General features: G+C 38.2%; 1 protein-coding gene across 1 annotated transcript in view; it reads left to right on the top strand.

Annotated features, from left to right (window-relative positions):
- Positions 1–19,801, top strand: part of PRDM2 (PR/SET domain 2) — a 56,994-nt gene extending 37,193 nt beyond the window's left edge. The window contains 5 exon segments of the mRNA XM_050714965.1: positions 11,059–11,166; positions 11,895–14,824; positions 14,826–15,534; positions 15,537–16,260; positions 18,205–19,801. Coding sequence (XP_050570922.1) covers positions 11,059–11,166; positions 11,895–14,824; positions 14,826–15,534; positions 15,537–16,260; positions 18,205–18,217 — 4,484 coding nt within the window. The 3' untranslated portion in view covers positions 18,218–19,801.
- The last annotated feature ends 264 nt before the right edge of the window (positions 19,802–20,065 follow it).

Below are 20,065 nucleotides of genomic sequence, written 5' to 3' on the forward strand. Positions count from 1 at the left end.
TTCATTTGTAGCTACCAAATCCTTAACTGTTAAGTGTCAGCCTCGAGGCTCTCCGCTCTTTTTTCTGGTTTCTTGAGTGAAAATGCCCAAGTTACTTTTCAGTGAGGTTTTATTTTTGCATTCTACTTCAGTTTTCATTTTATTCTGTGAAAAAATGTGTGGAAATCTACACTTTTCATGTCCAGTTTCATCAGAAGAGGTTAATCTTGAATGTAGCAGTTAACTGAGCAGAAGACAAATACACTTGTCCTCTGACTGGGGCTTGTTTTCACATCATTTGAGAAGTGGAAGAAGTTGCCATTCTCTGTAGTGACTTTATGAGCCTATCGACCTTCCTTCAATTCATAAATTAGGCAGAATCCAGTCGTCTGATTTGGGGCAAACTGTACATCTAGTAACTTCTTTTGTCAGCTCTATTACCCTGAGCGCCAACTGTTGTCCTGTTGCATCGTGCACTACAACTCCAAAAGCACAGGTTGGGCAACTGGAGCACTGCAGCTAGAATTCCTCTGGAGATACAGGTCAGTACACCCTCTGTTCTCAGAGAAGCCTGAAAAGCATTTCTCTGGGGGGGGGGGGGGGAAGACTGCAGCTAAACTGAGTGAAGCACCTGGGTTTACAGAAAAAGCTAAGCAAATCCTTCACAACTTCTCAACAGATATAAATGATTCAGAGACTTGGTTGAACATTATTTTAATGAATTTCCATAACGTTTATCCTCGTCCTTAGTCTGCTTTTACATATTAGTATGGACCTGTAGTGATAGTCTGCCATATGACCTTGGCTTGTCCCTCTGAAGTTGGAAGGAGATGAGACTTTCCAAATTTAACAGATGCAGAGAAGCAGTTTTCATGCATGCAAATGTGTCCTGACAGTAGCTGCCCGTGAGCAGTTAAAGATGTTCCTTGTGAGGCTGGAGGCCCAGTTCATAAAATGCTATCGTATTTTTAATGAGGGCTAATGGACACAAACTATGTATTTACTGTAACAGGTAGCTGGTAATTCCATTTTTTGTCATCTCTACTTAATTTGTCAGTAACGTTTTTTCCTACCTCATATAAATGAAGGCATGTCGTTGGGCATCAGTTGTTTTCATTTCAGTTACATGGTAATGTTCTTATACAGTGCCTGAGCAAAAAGCTCAGGGCAATTAAGTGCTATGCTTCCAGTAAAGAATAGCCTTTAAAACTGTTACAGACCAAAGATATTTATTGTTTAGGGCAAGCTTTTGTTGCATGCCAGTACTGATGGCTTTCTTCAGAGGTAAGAGAGGGCGATAAGGGAGTGTGTGTGCTGTGGAAAATACTATGGAATAAGTTTTCCAGGTTAAGTTTCTCTTGAGAAATTCAAGATACGACTTTATTGCAAATCTATTAGATTGCTGCAGATAAAAACAACGAAAAAAGCAAAAATGTCTACTGTATGTGTTTTTTTTTTCCTCCATTGAATCCCCCACAATAAAGATTGCCTCTTCAAGTTGTATTGAAGAAGAAAATGAGAAAGTACGAAGAAAGAAAACGGGGAAATGTGTGGCTAAGCGGGGGATGAAGTACTTTGTAAAAGAGAGGGGCCTGATTTTACTGAACTCTTTACTACTTTGGAGACAAACATCTGACTAAAGACATGGCATAGGTATGGCGAACAGAGGGCTTTAGTTTAGTAAAAAAGAAAGAGTAACACGATGGATTTCAGTGAAAGTAAATAAAACCTGTTAGCAATTCTCAGGGGGTTAATTTTATACATGGGAGACTTAATCTGGTGGTAGCAGCACTGTCGGCGCCCTACATCTGTGAGAGGCTTTGCTCTTCTTTCCTCGGCGTTGGAGACTCCTGTTACAGTAATCCCCGTGCTGCGCTGGGCACAAAGGCTGTCCTGTTTCCTGGGAATCGTAGCCCTCATACAGCTGCGTTCAAGTGAAGCCATAGCCCATGTTTGGACACAAACGTTTGGTCCTGTGCATTTTTGGCCTTAGAGGCGATTGCAGCTTTTCTCTGACTTTTCAAGAGTTCTGTTTGGGGTGGTGGAGCAAAAACGCTCTTTGCAGCAGATCACCGCCTTCGTTTGCAGTGTGTGAGGGGCATTAGCTTTTTGGATCTGCTTGTGGGCTCAGCAGTCCTGCTGTTTTTGAAAAGTGACTTGTTAGTGTGATTATTACTTCATTTGAACATACTTGGTTTGTCAAACAGCAGAATAAAATGGCAGAGAAAGTCTTAAGTAGTTACCTCTAAAGATAACCTAGCCTTAAAAAAAAAAAAACAAATACTGTTAACCTGACCTCAGAAGTTAGCGAAGAAAATAGTACAATGATGGATCTGTGGGTTGGTTATTACAGATACAGACTGATCTAGTAGTGTTTGTTTAACTGTTCTGGTACAACTACTTGTGTGAGCTTTTGCATTTCTATTATCTTGCAAAGGCTGCTGTCGAAATGCATGCTGCTACTTAATCATCTGCATGTGGCTTTGTTGCAGGGTCAAAAATGTTTCCTGGAGAGCTGTAGCGAGTGTAGCAGTACCATCCTCTGGATTAAAGGAAAAGCTCATGTTCATGAAAGTGGAGGTTTACATTTTGAATAGTTTTGTGTTTAAATAAAAATAAAGATACTGTTTTGTAACTGAATTGTCCACAAAAAAATGTCTAAATATAGAGAACACCAATTACTTCTGGAAACTCAAGGGTTCTGTGTGCCAGCTGTCATTTTTATTGATTCTTTACGCTTTAATACTTAACGTTAGCTAAATGAAAGCTAATGGAATACAACCACAGAGAAGAGTGTTTGTTGTGCTTTCTGTAACAGGTTGGCCGTGTCAGTGGTGGCTGCGTAGAGTAACTTGCTAGGACTGGTGGGAAGCCGTGTTATTACGGAGGGGAGGAGGTAGGAGTGCACAACTACGAGGAGCAATTGAGAAATTCTAGAGCAGGTCTGACACCGCATATTTGTGTTCTGTCTGCTGGTTTAGTTTTATAAGTGTTGGCATCGAGGTAGAAATAACATCTTTGTCTACTAAGATAAAAGCTGTAGGTTTAATTATTTACGCTTAATTGTTTCAGCACAGCTCTTGTGTGGGTTAAATTTGCATAGAATTGAACCCTGTGGATGTTTGTTTGCCCTGCTTCATAGTTGTTAGATGACATTCTGTAGTATTTAAGTCATTATGGATGAGTAAGTCTTAGCCTGTAAACTTAATACTTCCTATGATTTATACTCAGGTTAGTCAGAGAAGGCATAACACATTAAGGATTTCAGCGAGGTGCTGTGAATGGCAATGGCATGCTATGCAAACATGTATGTATTACTTCTTGCTCCTCTTTCTATTACAGGGGTAATGGTACACAATTCAGTTCACAAAATGTGAAATATGTGAGGAAGAATGTAGGCAATTCCTACTTCAGTTTTTGTGGAGTGGTATAATAATACTGTACATTTGAGATTGGCTTTCTCCTCGTAGGACTCTTCAGACTAAATGCATTTATTTGTTTATCTGAGTGTTGCGAATAGCTTCAGCTAAGCTTTTCTGAGTTTATGAAGAACTTCATGTAATGACAACGTTTCCTTTTGCTTCTTCTAAGTCATTTTGTCTTTTTTTTATGTTGGCATAGTATATCCTACTGTGCTAACGTTTGTCTGGTACTGATGATTATAATTTAAGAAGTTTGTGGTGAGATACAGTAACTTGATCTTAAGTGTTAATTAATCTTAACTTAATGATCTTAAGTGTTCATTAATGTGAAGATTTGGCCAAACATTTGCAGAAATCACTGTTTTAAATAGCCCCAGCTCAGAATTTTCTTAAGCTTTCCATGGCAACAAGCTTACCTGTAAAGCGAATGTGCTAGCAGACTTTGTGAATGCGTTGCTCCATTTCTTTTCTGCAAAGTGGATGTTTAGTGCGTGGTACAAACATTTTAATACAGAAATACAGTTCCATGCATAAGCATCTGTATTCAGGTGTATTGAACTATCTTCCCAAGGTGAGAGTGTTACGGTAATACTGTCTAGTTGGATGATGCAGTGATTAAAATGCTACTCTTTGTGTGTATGTGAAGTGATGGTTTATGTGTAGTAATAGGTTTATTTCATAGGACAAAGTCATTTTTTAAATGATGGTGGTGGTTTCAGTGAGGCAGCTTGATTCTAGCAGTTACTGTAAGTTTTGTCTTCCATGCTTATGCTGTCACTCTCCCACTGCTACCTCGTGAACTTGATTGTGTGTTTTTAAGGAAGATGAGATGCAAGTTGTGGTGGGAAAAAAAGCATGGAAGAACCCTTGCTTCCTGAATATGCTTTTATTCCTGATGCAAAGCATCCATTTATTGCTGCCGTTTGTGGTCTTCAGACAGGTCATTGAGTTCCAAATTAGAGCAAAAATGACTAAAACAATGGGGCATGCGGTTTCTCTTCAGAGCCCTTGTTTCTATACCTTCTGCTTTTGAAAGGCAGCTGAGCTCCTTCCTGGAGACTCTGTTATCCTTTGGGGGAGCCTGTTGCCGCACAGACCTGCGCATGCACCCCTTGCCTCCCCTCCCAGCCTGTACCGAAGGGATGTGGAGAGCTGAACGAAGACGAGTGATTCTGTGAGTAGTCAGCCCCTGGCATTGAATTGCAGGGAGATTGCAAGCAGTTGGAGCAGAGTGCCCTGCTGAGTCTTTGTCCTGCAAGCAGTGGCAGGTTGTTCTGGGCACGAGGCTGAGCGTCTGCTTCTGTAGTACGGGCGTGGGGCTGCGGGTGTAGACCTTCTTCAAGGTTTTTCCAAGTATTTTCTGTATATATAGTTCTGTGTGTTATCCCTCTTCTGAAATAATCAGATATGTTAGGTTTGGGCAGACTGACAACACAGAAGTAAGGTCTTAGAGCTCTCCATTCACTTGATTCTCAGGGGTCAGAAGTTAAAATTGCACCTTGCGATGATGATTTTTATGAAGTAAAATAGGCATCAGCTGTTTCACAGGGTTTAATTTGTTTAATGGTACCTAAAATAATGTCCACACAAACTAGTCTGATAATTTTATAATGCTATTGCAAAAAAAAAAAGCCCACTAATTATTAATAATAATAGATCAAGGAAAATGGGGTCATTGTGACATCTAAATGTGACTCTTTTTTGCATGTTTTCATACATACTTCACAGTACTGTTGAAATAGGCCTCTTAATGGTACTGTCTATGTAGCCATTCAGAATTAATTGACATCCGCTTTAGGTGCTTCTGTTTCAGAAATTAAGCTGTGCCTTTTATGTCTTGAGTCTCACCCTTAGAATTGCTTGGATATGAACAAAAATGTGTCGTTTTTGCATCCTTTTAACATCTTTTTTTTAATATTCAATTTTAGAAAGATTTGGTATTGTTAGCGTAAAATCCAGTTGATATTGTGAGACTTAGCCTGTGTTTTTGAATTAAGAATGGGTACCTTCCTGCCTAGGGTATGAATTCTGTTAGAGGATGCTGGAATTGATTTTATATGTGCATGCACCAAAGCAGCAGGATGCATCTCTATAGCCAAACTGGAAAATGCTCCTGGTATAGCATATATTATACTAAAAATGAAAATATTCTGTCGTGACTCATACTAATTCAGTACAGAAAGAATCTACCACCAAAGCTGCTGTATGGCAGCATTTGAATATCGGAGCCGTGGGACCTGGGAGGTGTCTGTCACCCTCTGCGTTCTCTTGGCTTCTGTAGTAATTGCTCTTGCCAGTACAAGAGCGTTTTTCCCTAAAGCTCACTGGTGGTTCCCTGTTTTGTTTCATTTTAAGTTGGAAGCTTTTGAGTTCAAAAGATGTTCCCTCTGTAGGTAGTTAGGTGCGTGTTCAGAAGTTCCCTTCAGAGCTTTTCAGCTATGCTTGCTCTAGTCAAGTTTCAAAAAGGAACTGTGGTTTATTGTTGTGTTAACAGTAATGGTACATGAGAGAGAATGGAAGTTAATGTCATAACACACAACCTGATTTTAATAAAGCAGAAGTGTTGAGGTTCTTTCTTTCAAGGTTGGCATCTTTTCTTTTCCTGACCTAATGATGACGTGCTCTGTAACTGATCCCAGCTGTTTTCACTTTCTCTTCCTCTTTCTCTGAGAGTTCAAATGACTTAGTGGAATAACCTCACCTGTACAAAATTACTTAAATCTTCGGACACCAATTTAAAAATGGTTTGGTTACTGTATGTTATGAGTTGGTGCACATGCAGTTATTTGAGGTTTTGACCAATTTCTGCAATCATTTTGAATATGGCTTTTTTTGTGTGTAGAAGACACTAATTTTTGCTAGCCTGTCTTCCAGAACAAACAACGAGTCAGATTTTACAGATGCCTGGGAGTTTAAGTAATTCCCTTTGAAAAGCATGACATGTCTCCCAGCATTCTGGATATAGGAATAGAGGAATTCTGGTACGCAACTTTCCCCAATTAAAAATCAAGTTGCATCAGCGTTTTGGAAGTCATTAATCAGAATAATGCGGAAGTGGTTACACAGTTGTGGTTTCTGCTGAATTTTCTGTAAGGACTGTTTAGCTTGTATATATGCTCAATCTTTATTTTACTTTCTTGGTACTTTAAATAGGAGGAAAAAATCAAAAGTTGATGTACAGAATAGCAGTAACTACTGAATGAGACTGGTGCAAGCTATCGCTAATCTGAACCAGTCCCCAAAGGATTAGCTAGCAAGTTTATGCTAGTATATTGTAATTCGCATCATGAAACCATGTGGCAATTGCTGTCAGTGTGATACGTGCAAATTTGTCTCCTTTCATATTTCTTGTAAGTGATCAAAAACCATGTTGGTGATCAGATACAAGATTCCCCTTCCTGCTTTATGGTGTTAGCTGTGAACGTGTTTGGTGCCGCACTTAAAGCTTATTAAAGATAATAGCATCTTGTACAATTTTGCAATACTTAATGATAGGATGCAGTTCCATGTGTATGGAAAGACTGTGTTTAACTTTTTCTTTCCTGGCATCTGAGTGTGCTTAATCTGTCTGAGCAGCAGTCACTCAGTTGTTGTACAGTCCCGTTAGTATTTTGGTTAACAGCAAAAATACAAGTGCAGGTGCTGTGGGTTGTTTTGAGATGTCTTGGTCTGATCAATAGAATGAAGTATGGGCAAATGAAGATTACTGCTCTTCTTGAAATTGTTATCCTCTGAACTCTTCTGAGATAAGTGGCACTGCGTGATTGGTATTGGCCCGTTATCTGGATGTAGGCAGTAACATGAGATCTCCCATGCTTGTTGCAGTGTTTGTACTAGATGTGCGGGTGCTGTAAGGGTGTAAAGGCAGGTAATGCTCTTAGTGACCTGTCTGCAACACACATAAATGAAGGAAAGGGGAGAAGGAACCATATTTAAAAACTAAGTGGCAAGACGGAAATTCTTGCACTCTTCTTTTGATCTTTGTCACTGTAGGCAGGTAGCTGTTTTTCCATCTGTTTCTTTCATTCAGTTTCCTTTGCATCTTTCTTTTGCAATTCTTGTAATGCACATACACGTATATTAAGTTCTGCCCTTCATTTATTCTTTTGTCATTGTTTCCATTTCACTTTCCCTGTGTTTCATTCCTGTATCTTTCTTGTTTAGACCAAGTGGAGGATCCAGCTGGCAGTAGCAGCCATGTAGGACCCTTCAGGAACCTGATGGTAAGTGCACCTGTGTACTTATGCTCAGGCTTCCACCAGGTTCTGTACCGTGAGGAAGTTTTTCCCCTCCTGCAGGCTTCTCTTAGTTCTTGACATCTGAAACTGTAAGAAAATTGTGGGACAGACCTTGGGTTACTTCCACAGTGATACCCTTTGTATCAGAGTTGCAGGTAGTGTTTTTCATTGGGACTGTGCAGGAAGGGAATAGTACAAATCTTTCAGGTTCACATGAATTTAAAAAGCACTTTGAGAACTCATGAAGTCAAAAAACTAGCCTGTCAAAAGCTAGTTGGTGTCTTCAAAAATTCCTGAGCTCTGGAGAGGTGAAAGCTGGGAGAGTATACCAAGGAAGCATCACTTTACTGTTCCTCTGTTCTTAAATGCCCTCCCTGAACATCTGCAATGGAATATTGTTAGGTTTAGGACCACGAGATGGATGCGTCTTGGACAGCCTTTGCCATGCTTGAGTATGGTGGACTTTTTTTTTAGTCTTTATAAAAAAAAAAAAACTGCAACCTAAAAATGAACAGGTGAAAGCTGATAAACGGAAAATATCAAAAATCATTTGGTATCCCTCTGTGTCAACCTGAACTGGCACATCTAAAATTACACATATGTGCAAGCAGTTTTGCTTGCTATTCTGAGTAAGGGCAAGGAGGTGCTAGATAAAACTTCTCAAATGCCTTTATGCTTAAAGGGCAATAACTTACAAGAGTACATCACCTAAATAACTCAATTTCAGTTATAAATTGTGCTAGCGACTTCCCAGATTATAATTGGATTTGAAGTGCATAAATTTTGTATTCTGTAAATGGACAACACTTTGGAAAACCTGTGTTTGCTTTAGTACTTGAGTAACTTTTGTTGTTGCTTTTACATATCTTACCTCACATTTGAAAGAGCTCACTTCATCTCTAATCTTGCTGTGAGAAAGAATCGGGTCTTGGTTTGAATGCTTTTAGAGTAACCTGTCATTATGCTGAAATTCAATCCTGCTGTAGAATTAAATGTAGAATTGTCCAGTGACTTCATCTGCAAAGTATCATCCAGTGCTGCACCACCTTGTAAAACGTTGTCTCTAACTGTGGCCAAGTTTGGTATAGGTGAATCTTTTCCTTCTTGTTTCCACCCTCACCTGTAAAGATGAGAGATGCATCTAGAATTTTGTCAATGAAGTCAAAATTACTGATGTTAATCTGTAAAGCTGATAAGCAGTCTGCAAAAAAGTTAATAGTTCTTAAAGGGTTCTAACAACTAAATCCATGTTCTGCTGCATGGCTCCTAACGTGTATTGCGATGCAATTTTGACTCCCTAGGAATGTACTGAAACTTTATACTTAGATGTTTTACCTAGCAATAGAATATTTTTTGATTATTGTTACTGTACAGTTCAAGAGCAGTTTTGGATGGCTAGGCAGATATTTCTGGAAACTTATTTGAAATTCTTCTTACTCAGATCTTGGTACTAGTTGTTGCAAGCAGTAGAGCTGCCGGTAGTACTGAATTCTGTCAAACTGAACTTTCAGTAACGTGTCACATAAAGATGTGCTTAAACTCCCAGTGCTTCTGTGAACCACTATTGACAACTTAGAAGTGTTTGGTATTGAAGCATTGTATTGTATTGTCAGGTAAACCAGAGTTTGCTCGTTGCCCATGGTTTTAATACAGAGACTGTTAGGATATTTGAGGATATTATAGGATAGTTGCTAGTTCAGTTTAGGAAGAGTGCATGCGTATTTATTTTTTCAAAGATGACAAAAGTGCCTTCTTTGTGACTATACTATCAGTTTCTCAGACTGAAAACTCTTAAATTGGATAAAGGGAGGGAAAAGGAAGGATAATTACACATATGAAACTGAAAAACCCTGTGGAATTTGGGGAGCAGCTGTGAAACTTGATCTTGAGAGGAAATACAGGTAATTATTTGGATGGTGTGGAATGTTCACATAAAAGGTCAACTTTAAAATGCTTGCTATCTTCGATCTGCTCTATATGAGAGGGTGCATACTTCAAAAATTTGAGTTTGAATAGAGAGGAATGGTTTTTGTTTAAAAGGTGTTTCAAGTTCTTGGCCTACGATGTGAAAAATATTTCAAGGAAAAAAAGGAGGAACTTATTGCCAGGATCATGAGTTAGAAGAATGTGCTTTTAAATAAGACGGATTTAGGGCTATGATTCACACTTCTAACTAGAGAAGAAGGGTCAGTGTGTTAGAGTAGTAGTTTGTGCGTTAGAGGGAGCAAAGGAGAAATTTGGATTGCAGCTTTTGGAGAATTCTTGTTCCTAAGAGGTGGGTGTGTGGAAGTGTGAAGTTTCAGATGAGTGGCGTTTCAACCATGTGGTTATATGTAAAATAAGTTCTGCGTGGAGAAATAAGGTCACTGCAATGAATTGAGTTAGAATATCTTAAAGTTTCTTTTGTTATTACAATCCTTGCCTTCAGTTCCAAATGTTACAGGACTGCATCTTTAAGAGCCAGGGCAAAAAAGTAGGATTATAACTTTGGGGCATAGGTTATTGAAGTTTTGAATGCCTTTACATCTTTCATCACTGATTAGGTCTTCGTGTAATACCATTTTGCCCTAATCTTCATTGTGTTCATTATCTCGTGCAATTCGTATGTGCTGCTTAATCTTGCTAACAGAAAGTGTTAGCAAACTTGTTTGTGTTTGTGTCAGTAGACATGATGATATACTTTTATAGTTTACTTTTATCCAGTTCCGTCTAATTTGGTTTTGCTGCTTTTCCATGTTGGTCAACATCATACTGCTTTTAGTCTTCTCATAGTGTTTAAACTTCATTGCGTTTATTATAACTCTCCTCCACAGCGTTGTTCAGAATGGTCATGCTAGTATAGAAGTCTCTTTGAGCTTCTATTTGATAAGGTCTTCCAATTAACACTAGGGATTAGTATTACCTGAAGAAACTTCAAAGTTTCCATAGACTTGTATGACATACAGTAATTTAACTGATTTGAAGGTAGTGAATAACTGTATGATGTGGGCTGGTTAACTCTGTGGATGATACAAAACAAACAGACTATAATGGAAATGTAAGTGAGCAAAGTATTTCAGAGTCTTAGGGGTTTTTTTGATACTCATGATTATCTTTACTTTTAATTTCTTCTAGGCCCTAAAGACTTACTGCTTTATAAATATATATTCACAGAGCAGACATCAAAATTAAATGTACTGATGTGTAATTTCTTGTAAGTTACCTTTTCTTGCATTCTTTGTTCTACACTTTGGCCTTCAACGCCTCTTGCAGGTAGTGAATGTATTCTCTGACTTCTGTCCCTTCTTACTGATTGTATTTCTCAGAAGTGTTTCTACAGAAGTATGTTATATTCCAAAGCTGGCTGTCTTATTTTTCCACTCAGATATGAAAAATAAAAATTGCTGAACAGAAATAATAAATGTTGTTTTTCCTTCCAGGAAAGAAAAAGACTCAGGAAGGTAAAAACAAGGGAAAGAAGGTAACAGATACAAAGCAGAAAAAGGCTGACTTGGATTCTTCTGCAGATATGAGGGATTCTAAAGAGGGTGAGAGTTCCCAAGTATCTTAGTTTTTCTTTCTAGCTATCTTTTTAAATCAAAGGACAATTTTTGTTGCATTTAATAAGCTAAGGTGTTATATTAGAGTAGCAAAGTGAATGTGTTTATATTGTTTACCCGAACATTTTGTTAGTAAGCAGTTTCAATGTCAGAACTATGTCATTAAATATGCAATTAATAATAGGAAAAACTAATCTATTATAAAATTTCTATGTCCAAACCACGTGCCAGATACAAAGTATGCCTTGCCATACATTACAGTACAAATCCAGGTTGTATTGTGCATCAAAATAATAACTTAGGAGAAATGTCCAAGTCCAAAATTTGCATGATAGACTTCCTAGATACTTTATCTGTATGCATTGCTGTACTTTTCTGACACTCCTTTGCTGTAGGAAAAGTCACTGAAGCTTTTTCAGAGATTTCTTGAAATGTTCTGAAGTCTACTGTTTTGTTTTCTTTGGCCACAATGTTCAGTTCGAAGATTCTCGCTGTATAGGCAGTTGTCTACATTCTGCTGAAGTTTCAGACGGAATTTCTGAATACAGTTTTATGCTTGGGACTGTATCACAGCAGTAAGAAATAGAGAGGTATTGTGTGGATCATAAAGTGTTGACTATACTGTGTTAGAGGATGAGGTGGAAGAAAGGTGCAGAGTACTTCAAAATGTTTTGTAAAAATGGCTTATGCTTTTCTTTTCCTACTTTGTGTATCAGGTCATAAAGAAGAAGATGAAAAGCCTTCTGTTTCTGCTGTACTGTCTCTGGAACAAACAGCTGTAATTCAGGAAATGGTAAATCAAGATGTACTTCCAAAGCTGATGATCCCCAGTCCTACCACTGAACCACAAACGGTGACTGAAGACAAACAAGGAGAAGCAATAAACTGTGGATTGGATGATTTAGATGATGATGAAGAGGAGGAGGATGAGGATGAGGAGGAAGATGAAGAGGAGATAGAAGAAACCAGTATGCTTAAGGAAAATGCTGAAATGCCTTTAATATGCGAAGAAAAGTTAGATTCTATGGAAGAGCAAAAGAGTACATCAGAGGAATCTCCAGAAAGCTCTCCAAAGAAACTAGTTGTGAAAATTCCAAAAGCAAGAGGCGAATCAAATGGTGATGTTCAGGAAACGTTCATGTTTCCTTGTCAACATTGTGAGAGGAAGTTTACAACAAAGCAAGGACTTGAACGCCACATGCACATTCATATATCTACTGTTAACCATGCTTTCAAATGTCGATATTGTGGGAAAGCCTTCGGTACTCAGATTAACAGACGAAGACACGAACGGCGCCATGAGGCAGGGCCAAAAAGGAAACCGTTCTTAACCCTAACATCATCGCAACACTTGGATAATGTTGCTGATAACCAAGTAATTGTGGATGATGGTCTTAAAGATGACTTGAACGTTTCCAGTCTTGTGCAAGACTCTGTAGTCTTGGATTCTGAGAAAGCCTCCCAAGAAATGTCAAACTCCACTTTTGCTGAGGAAAATAAGGAGCCCAAAGAATTGCATCCGTGCAAATATTGCAAAAAGGTTTTTGGAACTCACACCAACATGCGGAGGCATCAGCGTAGGGTTCATGAGCGTCACCTTATTCCCAAAGGTGTCAGAAGAAAAGGATTCTATTCTGAAGAGCCACCACTTCAGACTGAGCAGACCCCAGCAGTCCAGAGTGTATATATAGCAAGTACAGAAATAGAAGAGGAAGGTGAAGTAGATGACGTCTATATTATGGATATTTCCAGCAATATCTCTGAAAACTTAAATTATTACATTGATGGTAAAATTCAGTCCAACAGCAGTACTAGCAATTGTGATGTGATTCAGATGGAGTCCAACTCTGCAGACTTGTATGGACTAAATTGTATAATCAGTCCAGTCACAGTGGAAATTTCCTCAAATTTGAAGGTTACACAAACGCATGTGAATGAACCTCCTAAAGAGCCCTCTAGCAGTGGGAGCAATGAATCCAAAAAGAGGAGAACTGCCAGCCCTCCTCTTGTACCAAAAATAAAAACCGAAACAGACCCAGAACCTATAACTCCTACTAGTTCTTTAAATCTTCCTCTTAGCATTTCAACAGAGAGCTTGCCTTTTCATAAAGAAAAAAGTGTGTATTTGTCGTCAAAATTAAAACAGCTTCTTCAGACACAGGACAATAAGAAAATAACTCCATCAAGCGAAATCCCTAAACTAGGACCCTCTGTTACATCATCACCTATTTTGCCTCCAGTATCCAGTAGATTTAAAAGAAGGACCAGCTCTCCTCCTAGTTCTCCACAACATAGTCCAGTACTTCGAGACTTTAAGTCAGGTGAGGGAAAAACTGTGTGGAATGATAATCTTCGAAGCTCAAAAATGCCAAAGTTAGAAAGCCACAGCAACTCACCTGCTTGGAGCTTGACTGGAAGGGAAGAAAGAGAGACTATGAGCCCTCTTTGCTTTGAAGACTACAAGCTATCGAAAGACTGGACAGCAGCTCCAACTTTTGGCAATGTGTGCAACCAGCAGCCACTGGATTTGTCTAGTGGTGTAAAGCAACGGTCTGATGTCAAAAATAAGAATCAAGTTCCTTGGGAATCTGTATTAGATTTAAGCGTGCATAAGAAGCCTTGCAGTGATGCTGAAATTAGGGAATATAAAGAAAACTCCATACAGCCAACCTGTAGTGGTGTTAAAAAGAAGAAACCAACTACTTGCATGTTACAGAAGGTTCTGCTGAATGAGTATAATGGAATGGATGCAGCCACAGACAGCACACCCAGTGTGAACAGAAGCCCGAGTCCAAGCAAATCTCAGGAGTCTCAACCAGAACCTGACACAGACCCCAGTCTATCTGCATCATCTTCTGTTGACACTCAGCCCCTTAGTTCCTCTGTTTCCCCTGTGCCACAGCCATCTGCTGTACCTTCCATGTGCCAGTTGCCACCTTTGTTAACACCCACCAATCCTTCTTCCCCACCACCCTGCCCACCTGTGTTAACAGTTGCTACATCACCTCCTCCCCTTCTTCCAACGATGCCATTATCAATTCCAGATGTCTCTGCCAGTGCCACTAACACTTCTTCTTGTCCGTCTCCACTTTCTAACACTACTACCCAGTCCCCTCTACCTGTTCTTTCACCTACTGTTTCTCCTTCTCCGTCCCCTGTTCCTTCTGTTGAACCTCTTATTTCTGCTGCTTCACCTGGTCCTCCTACTCTCTCTTCCTCTTCTTCTTCCTCCTCTTCCTCCTCCTTCTCCTCCTCTTCCTCTTCATCATCTCCTTCTCCACCTCCTCTTTCAGTAGTTTCTTCTGTTGTTTCCTCTGCTGATAATCTTGAAAATACTCTTCCAATAATAAAACAGGAGGAAACTGAAAATGAACAGAAAGCAAGAGAAGATCCTCATACTTCAGGTGAATCAGGAGTAGTGCAGGAAACATTCAATAAAAGCTTTGTGTGCAATGTCTGTGAATCACCTTTTCTTTCTATTAAAGACCTAACTAAACATTTATCTGTTCATGCTGAAGAGTGGCCCTTCAAATGTGAATTCTGTGTACAGCTTTTTAGGGATAAAAGAGACTTGTCAGAACATCGCTTTCTGCTTCATGGAGTGGGAAATATCTTTGTTTGCTCGGTCTGTAAAAAGGAATTTGCTTTTTTTGTGCAATTTGCAGCAGCATCAGCGAGATCTCCATCCAGACAAAGAGTGCACGCATCATGAGTTTGAAAGTGGGACTTTGAGACCCCAGAATTTTACTGACCCTAGTAAGGTCAACATAGAGCACATGCAGAACCTGTCAGAAGACTCTTTAGAACCTTCTAAAGAGGAAGATGATGAAGATCTAAATGATTCCTCTGAAGAACTTTATACTACTATAAAAATAATGGCTTCTGGGGTAAAATCTAAAGATCCAGATGTTCGTATGGGCCTCAATCAACACTACCCAAGCTTTAAACCACCTCCATTTCAGTATCACCATCGCAATCCTATGGGTATTGGAGTTACTGCAACAAACTTCACTACCCACAATATTCCACAGACTTTTACTACTGCCATCCGCTGCACAAAATGTGGGAAAAGTGTTGATAACATGCCTGAATTACACAAACACATATTGGCTTGTGCATCTGCGAGTGATAAAAAGAGATACACACCCAAAAAAAATCCAGTACCGCTGAAACAGACAGTGCAGCCTAAGAATGGCATGGTTGTTATAGCTGGCCCTGGAAAGAATGCTTTCAGACGAATGGGTCAGCCTAAAAGACTTAATTTCAATGTTGAGATTAGCAAAATGTCCTCAAGTAAACTAAAAATAAGTGCATTGAAAAAGAAAAACCAGCTTGTCCAGAAAGCTATTTTGCAAAAAAGAAATCTGCCCAGCAGAAGGCAGAATTGAAAAATAATTCATCCGAGTCAGACTCCCATATCTGCCCCTACTGTAATCGAGAGTTTACGTATATTGGAAGTTTGAACAAACACGCATCATATAGCTGTCCCAAGAAACCCATCTCCCCATCCTCTAAAAAAAATTCATCAAAAAAAAATGTAAGTTCTTCGTTACCTGCAAGCAATGAAAAAGGCAGCAACCAGCGTAGGCGAACAGCAGATGCTGAGATCAAAATGCAAGGCATGCAGCCTCACTTGGGCAAGACAAGAGCACGAACCTCAGGACCTGCTCAAATCCAGCTGCCCTCTGCGTCCTTCAAATCAAAACAAAACGTTAAATTTGTACCTTCCATGCGATCTAAAAAGCCAAATTCATCTTCATCGTTGAGGAACTCTAGTCCTGTAAGAGTGTCCAAAATGACTCACGTTGATGGGAAAAAAACTAAAGTGGTGGCTAAGAACAGTTCCTCTGGAATCTCAAGCAAAGCGACCCGGAAATTGCACGTCAGAATACAAAGGAATAATAAAGCTGTTCTGTCAAGTAAGTCTGCTGTGGCGAGTAAGAAAAAGGCAGACAGATTCTCTGTAAAATCTAGAGAGAGGATTGGAGGACCTATTACACGAAGCTTACAGCAGGCGGCAAATGCAGAGGCAGCAGAAAACAAAAGAGATGAAAGTACAAAACAAGAATTAAAAGATTTCAGGTAAGCTTTTAATTTGAAGTTCAGACAAAACAGGAACACGGTGCTTGCTGTTTTGCTGATTTTCTTGGTCTTTTTTTTTTTTTTTTTGAGTTTCTCATATTTAAAACAAAAGAAGATTGCATTTCCTAAACCATGGTTAGCAGCTCAGTCATGCTGAGGTATGATGTACATACTTGGTGCATTTTGTCACATTGTCATGAAATAATACATAATTTGTATAGAGAATGTTTAATTATAAATGGAATTGAAAACGCTGGGAAAAAATCTCTCCACCTGAGTGCAAATAAACCTTAACTCATTAAAGTTATTGGAGGCAATGACTATGTATTTGCTATCCAGCATACAGTGGCCCAAAATCGTTCTAGATTTGGTTTACGGTGGTTCATTAAGCTAAAAATCATGACTGCATTTTTACCCTCTTACTAAAATAATTTGAAATGTTGGTTTTTAATAAAAAGTATTCTCTGCATATCATATATTAAAAAAAACATACTTCAGAAATTGTATGTGCATACTAATTGAGTCAGATCTCTAAATACTTAATGAAGGGAAATAGATGTGTAAGAAAAGTTACATGAATGTGTAAATTTTTGTTAAAAGTATCATGCTCTTATGTTTCAGTATAAAAAAAAATATTACTAAAGCTCTATTTCATTTTCAGAAGAAGCATTTTAATCACAAGAAAGAATAATACTTAAATAAAAAAATAAAAGCTTAATCTATGTGCCTGAGTCCCATTTAAAGTCTTCATGTAGTCTTTTAAGTAGTCAGTAGTATATTTTACAAACTTTGAAATTTCTGTTAGCAGGCTCCCGCCCTGCTATTCTTGAAATAGGTGTCTGATTTGCTGGGTAACTTCCACAAAACTCAGTGGTAATTAAGGGTTCTTTTATTTTTGCTAATTGCAGTCTATGCTATGATTAACACCAGGTTTATGGCTAAAGGTAGTATTTTTTACCAAAGCAAATGATAGTGGGGAAGGGGGTGGAAGTGGCAGCCTCTTTCACAAGTGTCCACAAGTGGAATTTGTCAGGAAGCGTCAAAATCCAAACTATTTGCAGCTTGTGTGTCTTACGGTGAAGACCCTACGTGATAATTTTGAGGAAATACTTCCTATAAAGTCAATCTACAACATAACAGAATTATTTCAAAGAAGGGAATTTGACTCAGTTAATATCCGAGGTAGGACACGTTGAAGGAAAAAAATAATTCTTCCTGGAATTTGGAGATTAATGGTGTTGAATATGCCTTTAAAGTACAAGAACCATTGAGCAGGCCTGTTCCCTTGGGCCATAATCATCTTCATGTTACTTAATTCTACTCAGCTGCTTCCTTAGCAATACGTGTGAAGCTGTCTTTTACGTGATGCCAGAGCAGATCAGTGGAATTTGAAGCCAGAATGACACATCTTTCCATCCAAACTAATCATTTGACCTTTAAGCAAAATAAGCAAGTGCTTGGAAATCTCTGCATATGGAAACTGTTTAATAGCATTCAGGGTAAATAATGATTTACCTAGGGGTAATATTTCCTTGACTGTCTCAAATACTGTTAGTTTACTTTGGCAGCTTGCAGTCTTTAATGGTTTAACAAATATTTATGCTAGAAGAACTCTTGCTTTTGTTTCTGAAATAATGCTCGTAAATCTGGATTGTCTCATCACCTCATCACCTTTTTTTTCTATATCAAGTACTAAGAGTCTTTTTGTCTTCATACACTATTTAATGTCAGCATAAGCTTCGATTCTACTCAGTGTAGACATTGATTTTTTTTTTTTCTTGCCCCCAGGAAATCTCAATTCTTAGCATTCATTCAAGATTGTTGCTTCATGTAGTAATTGTCTCCAAATTTGTTTTTCACCTTTCCGTTTTTCTGTGTAAACATATTCCATTCACAAATAATTTGTGTTGTCATTTATCTTCAGTTTTTGTTTTTATTTTCTAGGAATCTCCTGTAAAACAAAGCAAAACAAAACAAAAAAAATCCCTTAATGACATGGTAGAGCTGTTGCATGCTCAACTTAGGATAAGCACTACGACAATGGATGTGAAGTCCACCAAGCTTGCGAAACCAGCTGAAGCTGACTCACAATCATAAAATTGCCTGCAGGCTTCTTGCTAATACTCGGTGTCAGGCATAGACTTATTTTGTGCCTGACACTCATGCTGGGCTTCACGATGATTCAGATAAGAGAAGGGTACTATTAAAAACAAAATGGAACCAAAACACCACCACCAAACCAAAAATAATAATAATAAAAAACAACACACACACACCAAAAAAAAAATATCAAAAGCAAGTGGGATTAAACTAAACCAAATCTTCTTCCCTTGAATGCTTAGATCCTTGTTTTGTCTGTACCTTCACAAATGGCATAATGGCAGTCACTTGTAAAGTTGGCAAAGGAGAGATTGCCTGTTTTATCAGTAATGCAGTAGAGATTCAGGGACAACAAATGTTGGCGCATTCTAAGTATTTCTGTCATGTAGAAAGTCTGCTAAAACCTTTCTTCTAAACAGTAGAGAGGAACCTAGTATGATGCATTTCCTTTTCTTCCCACCTTCTCCCCACTTCCTGAGTGTTTTAGATGACCAGCATATAATGGGAAAAAAGCCTGATTTGGATGTTCTGTGAGTTTTCCAAATTCCTATTTATACTTGCAGATGGAACTTTATATAGCAATGAAATACCGATACCAGTTTCTAAATACTATATATAATGAATGCAGTGTATCTTTTTATTGATAAAAAGGCTAGACCAGGGCTACATACCTGTATATTTTGAAAGTTAAATATATAATTACTCTAAAAGGTCTTACACCTCTATCTAATAACTTAAAACAACAAATTGGTCTGTTGTTCTTAAACATCTTTTTATGGAAATACCATTTCTCGTGTTTATATAGCTTTCAAGATTAATGACTGAGTTGATGGAAAGTGACTAGTTTCATTATACAGCCACCCCTTTTATTTTTTGTTCTTGACTTAAAAAGTAATCTACCTCTTAAAATTTGTAGTTTAATACTTGTTTGGTGAATTTGTGCCACTTTAACTTTCACTTTCACTATCATTCCCATTTTGTTACATTTCTGTTATGGGGACTTTATGTTGAAATATTGTATAAAGCATTTGTAGCAAGTTTAAAAAATAAAATATTTAAAATTATTTAAATTGTTTTGGACACTTCAATTGTACTATATGTGATTTACATTTTACATTAATTTCATTTTGTTTTCATTTTGGGTTGTTAATCTCGGAGCATGTTCCTGTATTAAAGTTTGCTGTTAGTTATATTGTTTCTTTTCTTTTTTTTTCTTTTTTTTTTTTTTTGGAGAGTGATATAAAGAGTATTCTAATGAAAACATTAAAAATTACAATTTGACATACAAGTGGGGTCGTCATTGCTTTTGAACATTGTAGCCTTGCCGAAGATACTGTAAGTGCAGGTAAGCAACTGAAGAGGGAGATTTCTCCTCCAGCACGCAGCACATCATATAAGTTGCAGATGTGGCAAAGAGTCTCTGTGGTATTGCAAGCAAGCACTTAATGACCAACTAGATGGAACTATCATGACACATTTTATATAACTGTAACCAATAAAGTAAACTTTTTAAAAACTTGTGGGAAACTGTGTTTTGTATGGAAACCAGATGTACCAGGAAAATGAGACTCTGTACATCTAGAAGGAATTAAGTATGCTTGCATCCTTTGGCTTCCTATGCCCAGCTCACTAAAACAAATTTATACAAATTTGACACATCTCAGTTAATTCTTCATTTTCTTTACTGTGGATATAGTTAATTTAA

Source organism: Cygnus atratus, chromosome 21 (genome assembly GCF_013377495.2).
Source record: "Cygnus atratus isolate AKBS03 ecotype Queensland, Australia chromosome 21, CAtr_DNAZoo_HiC_assembly, whole genome shotgun sequence".
Classification (NCBI taxonomy): domain Eukaryota; kingdom Metazoa; phylum Chordata; class Aves; order Anseriformes; family Anatidae; genus Cygnus; species Cygnus atratus.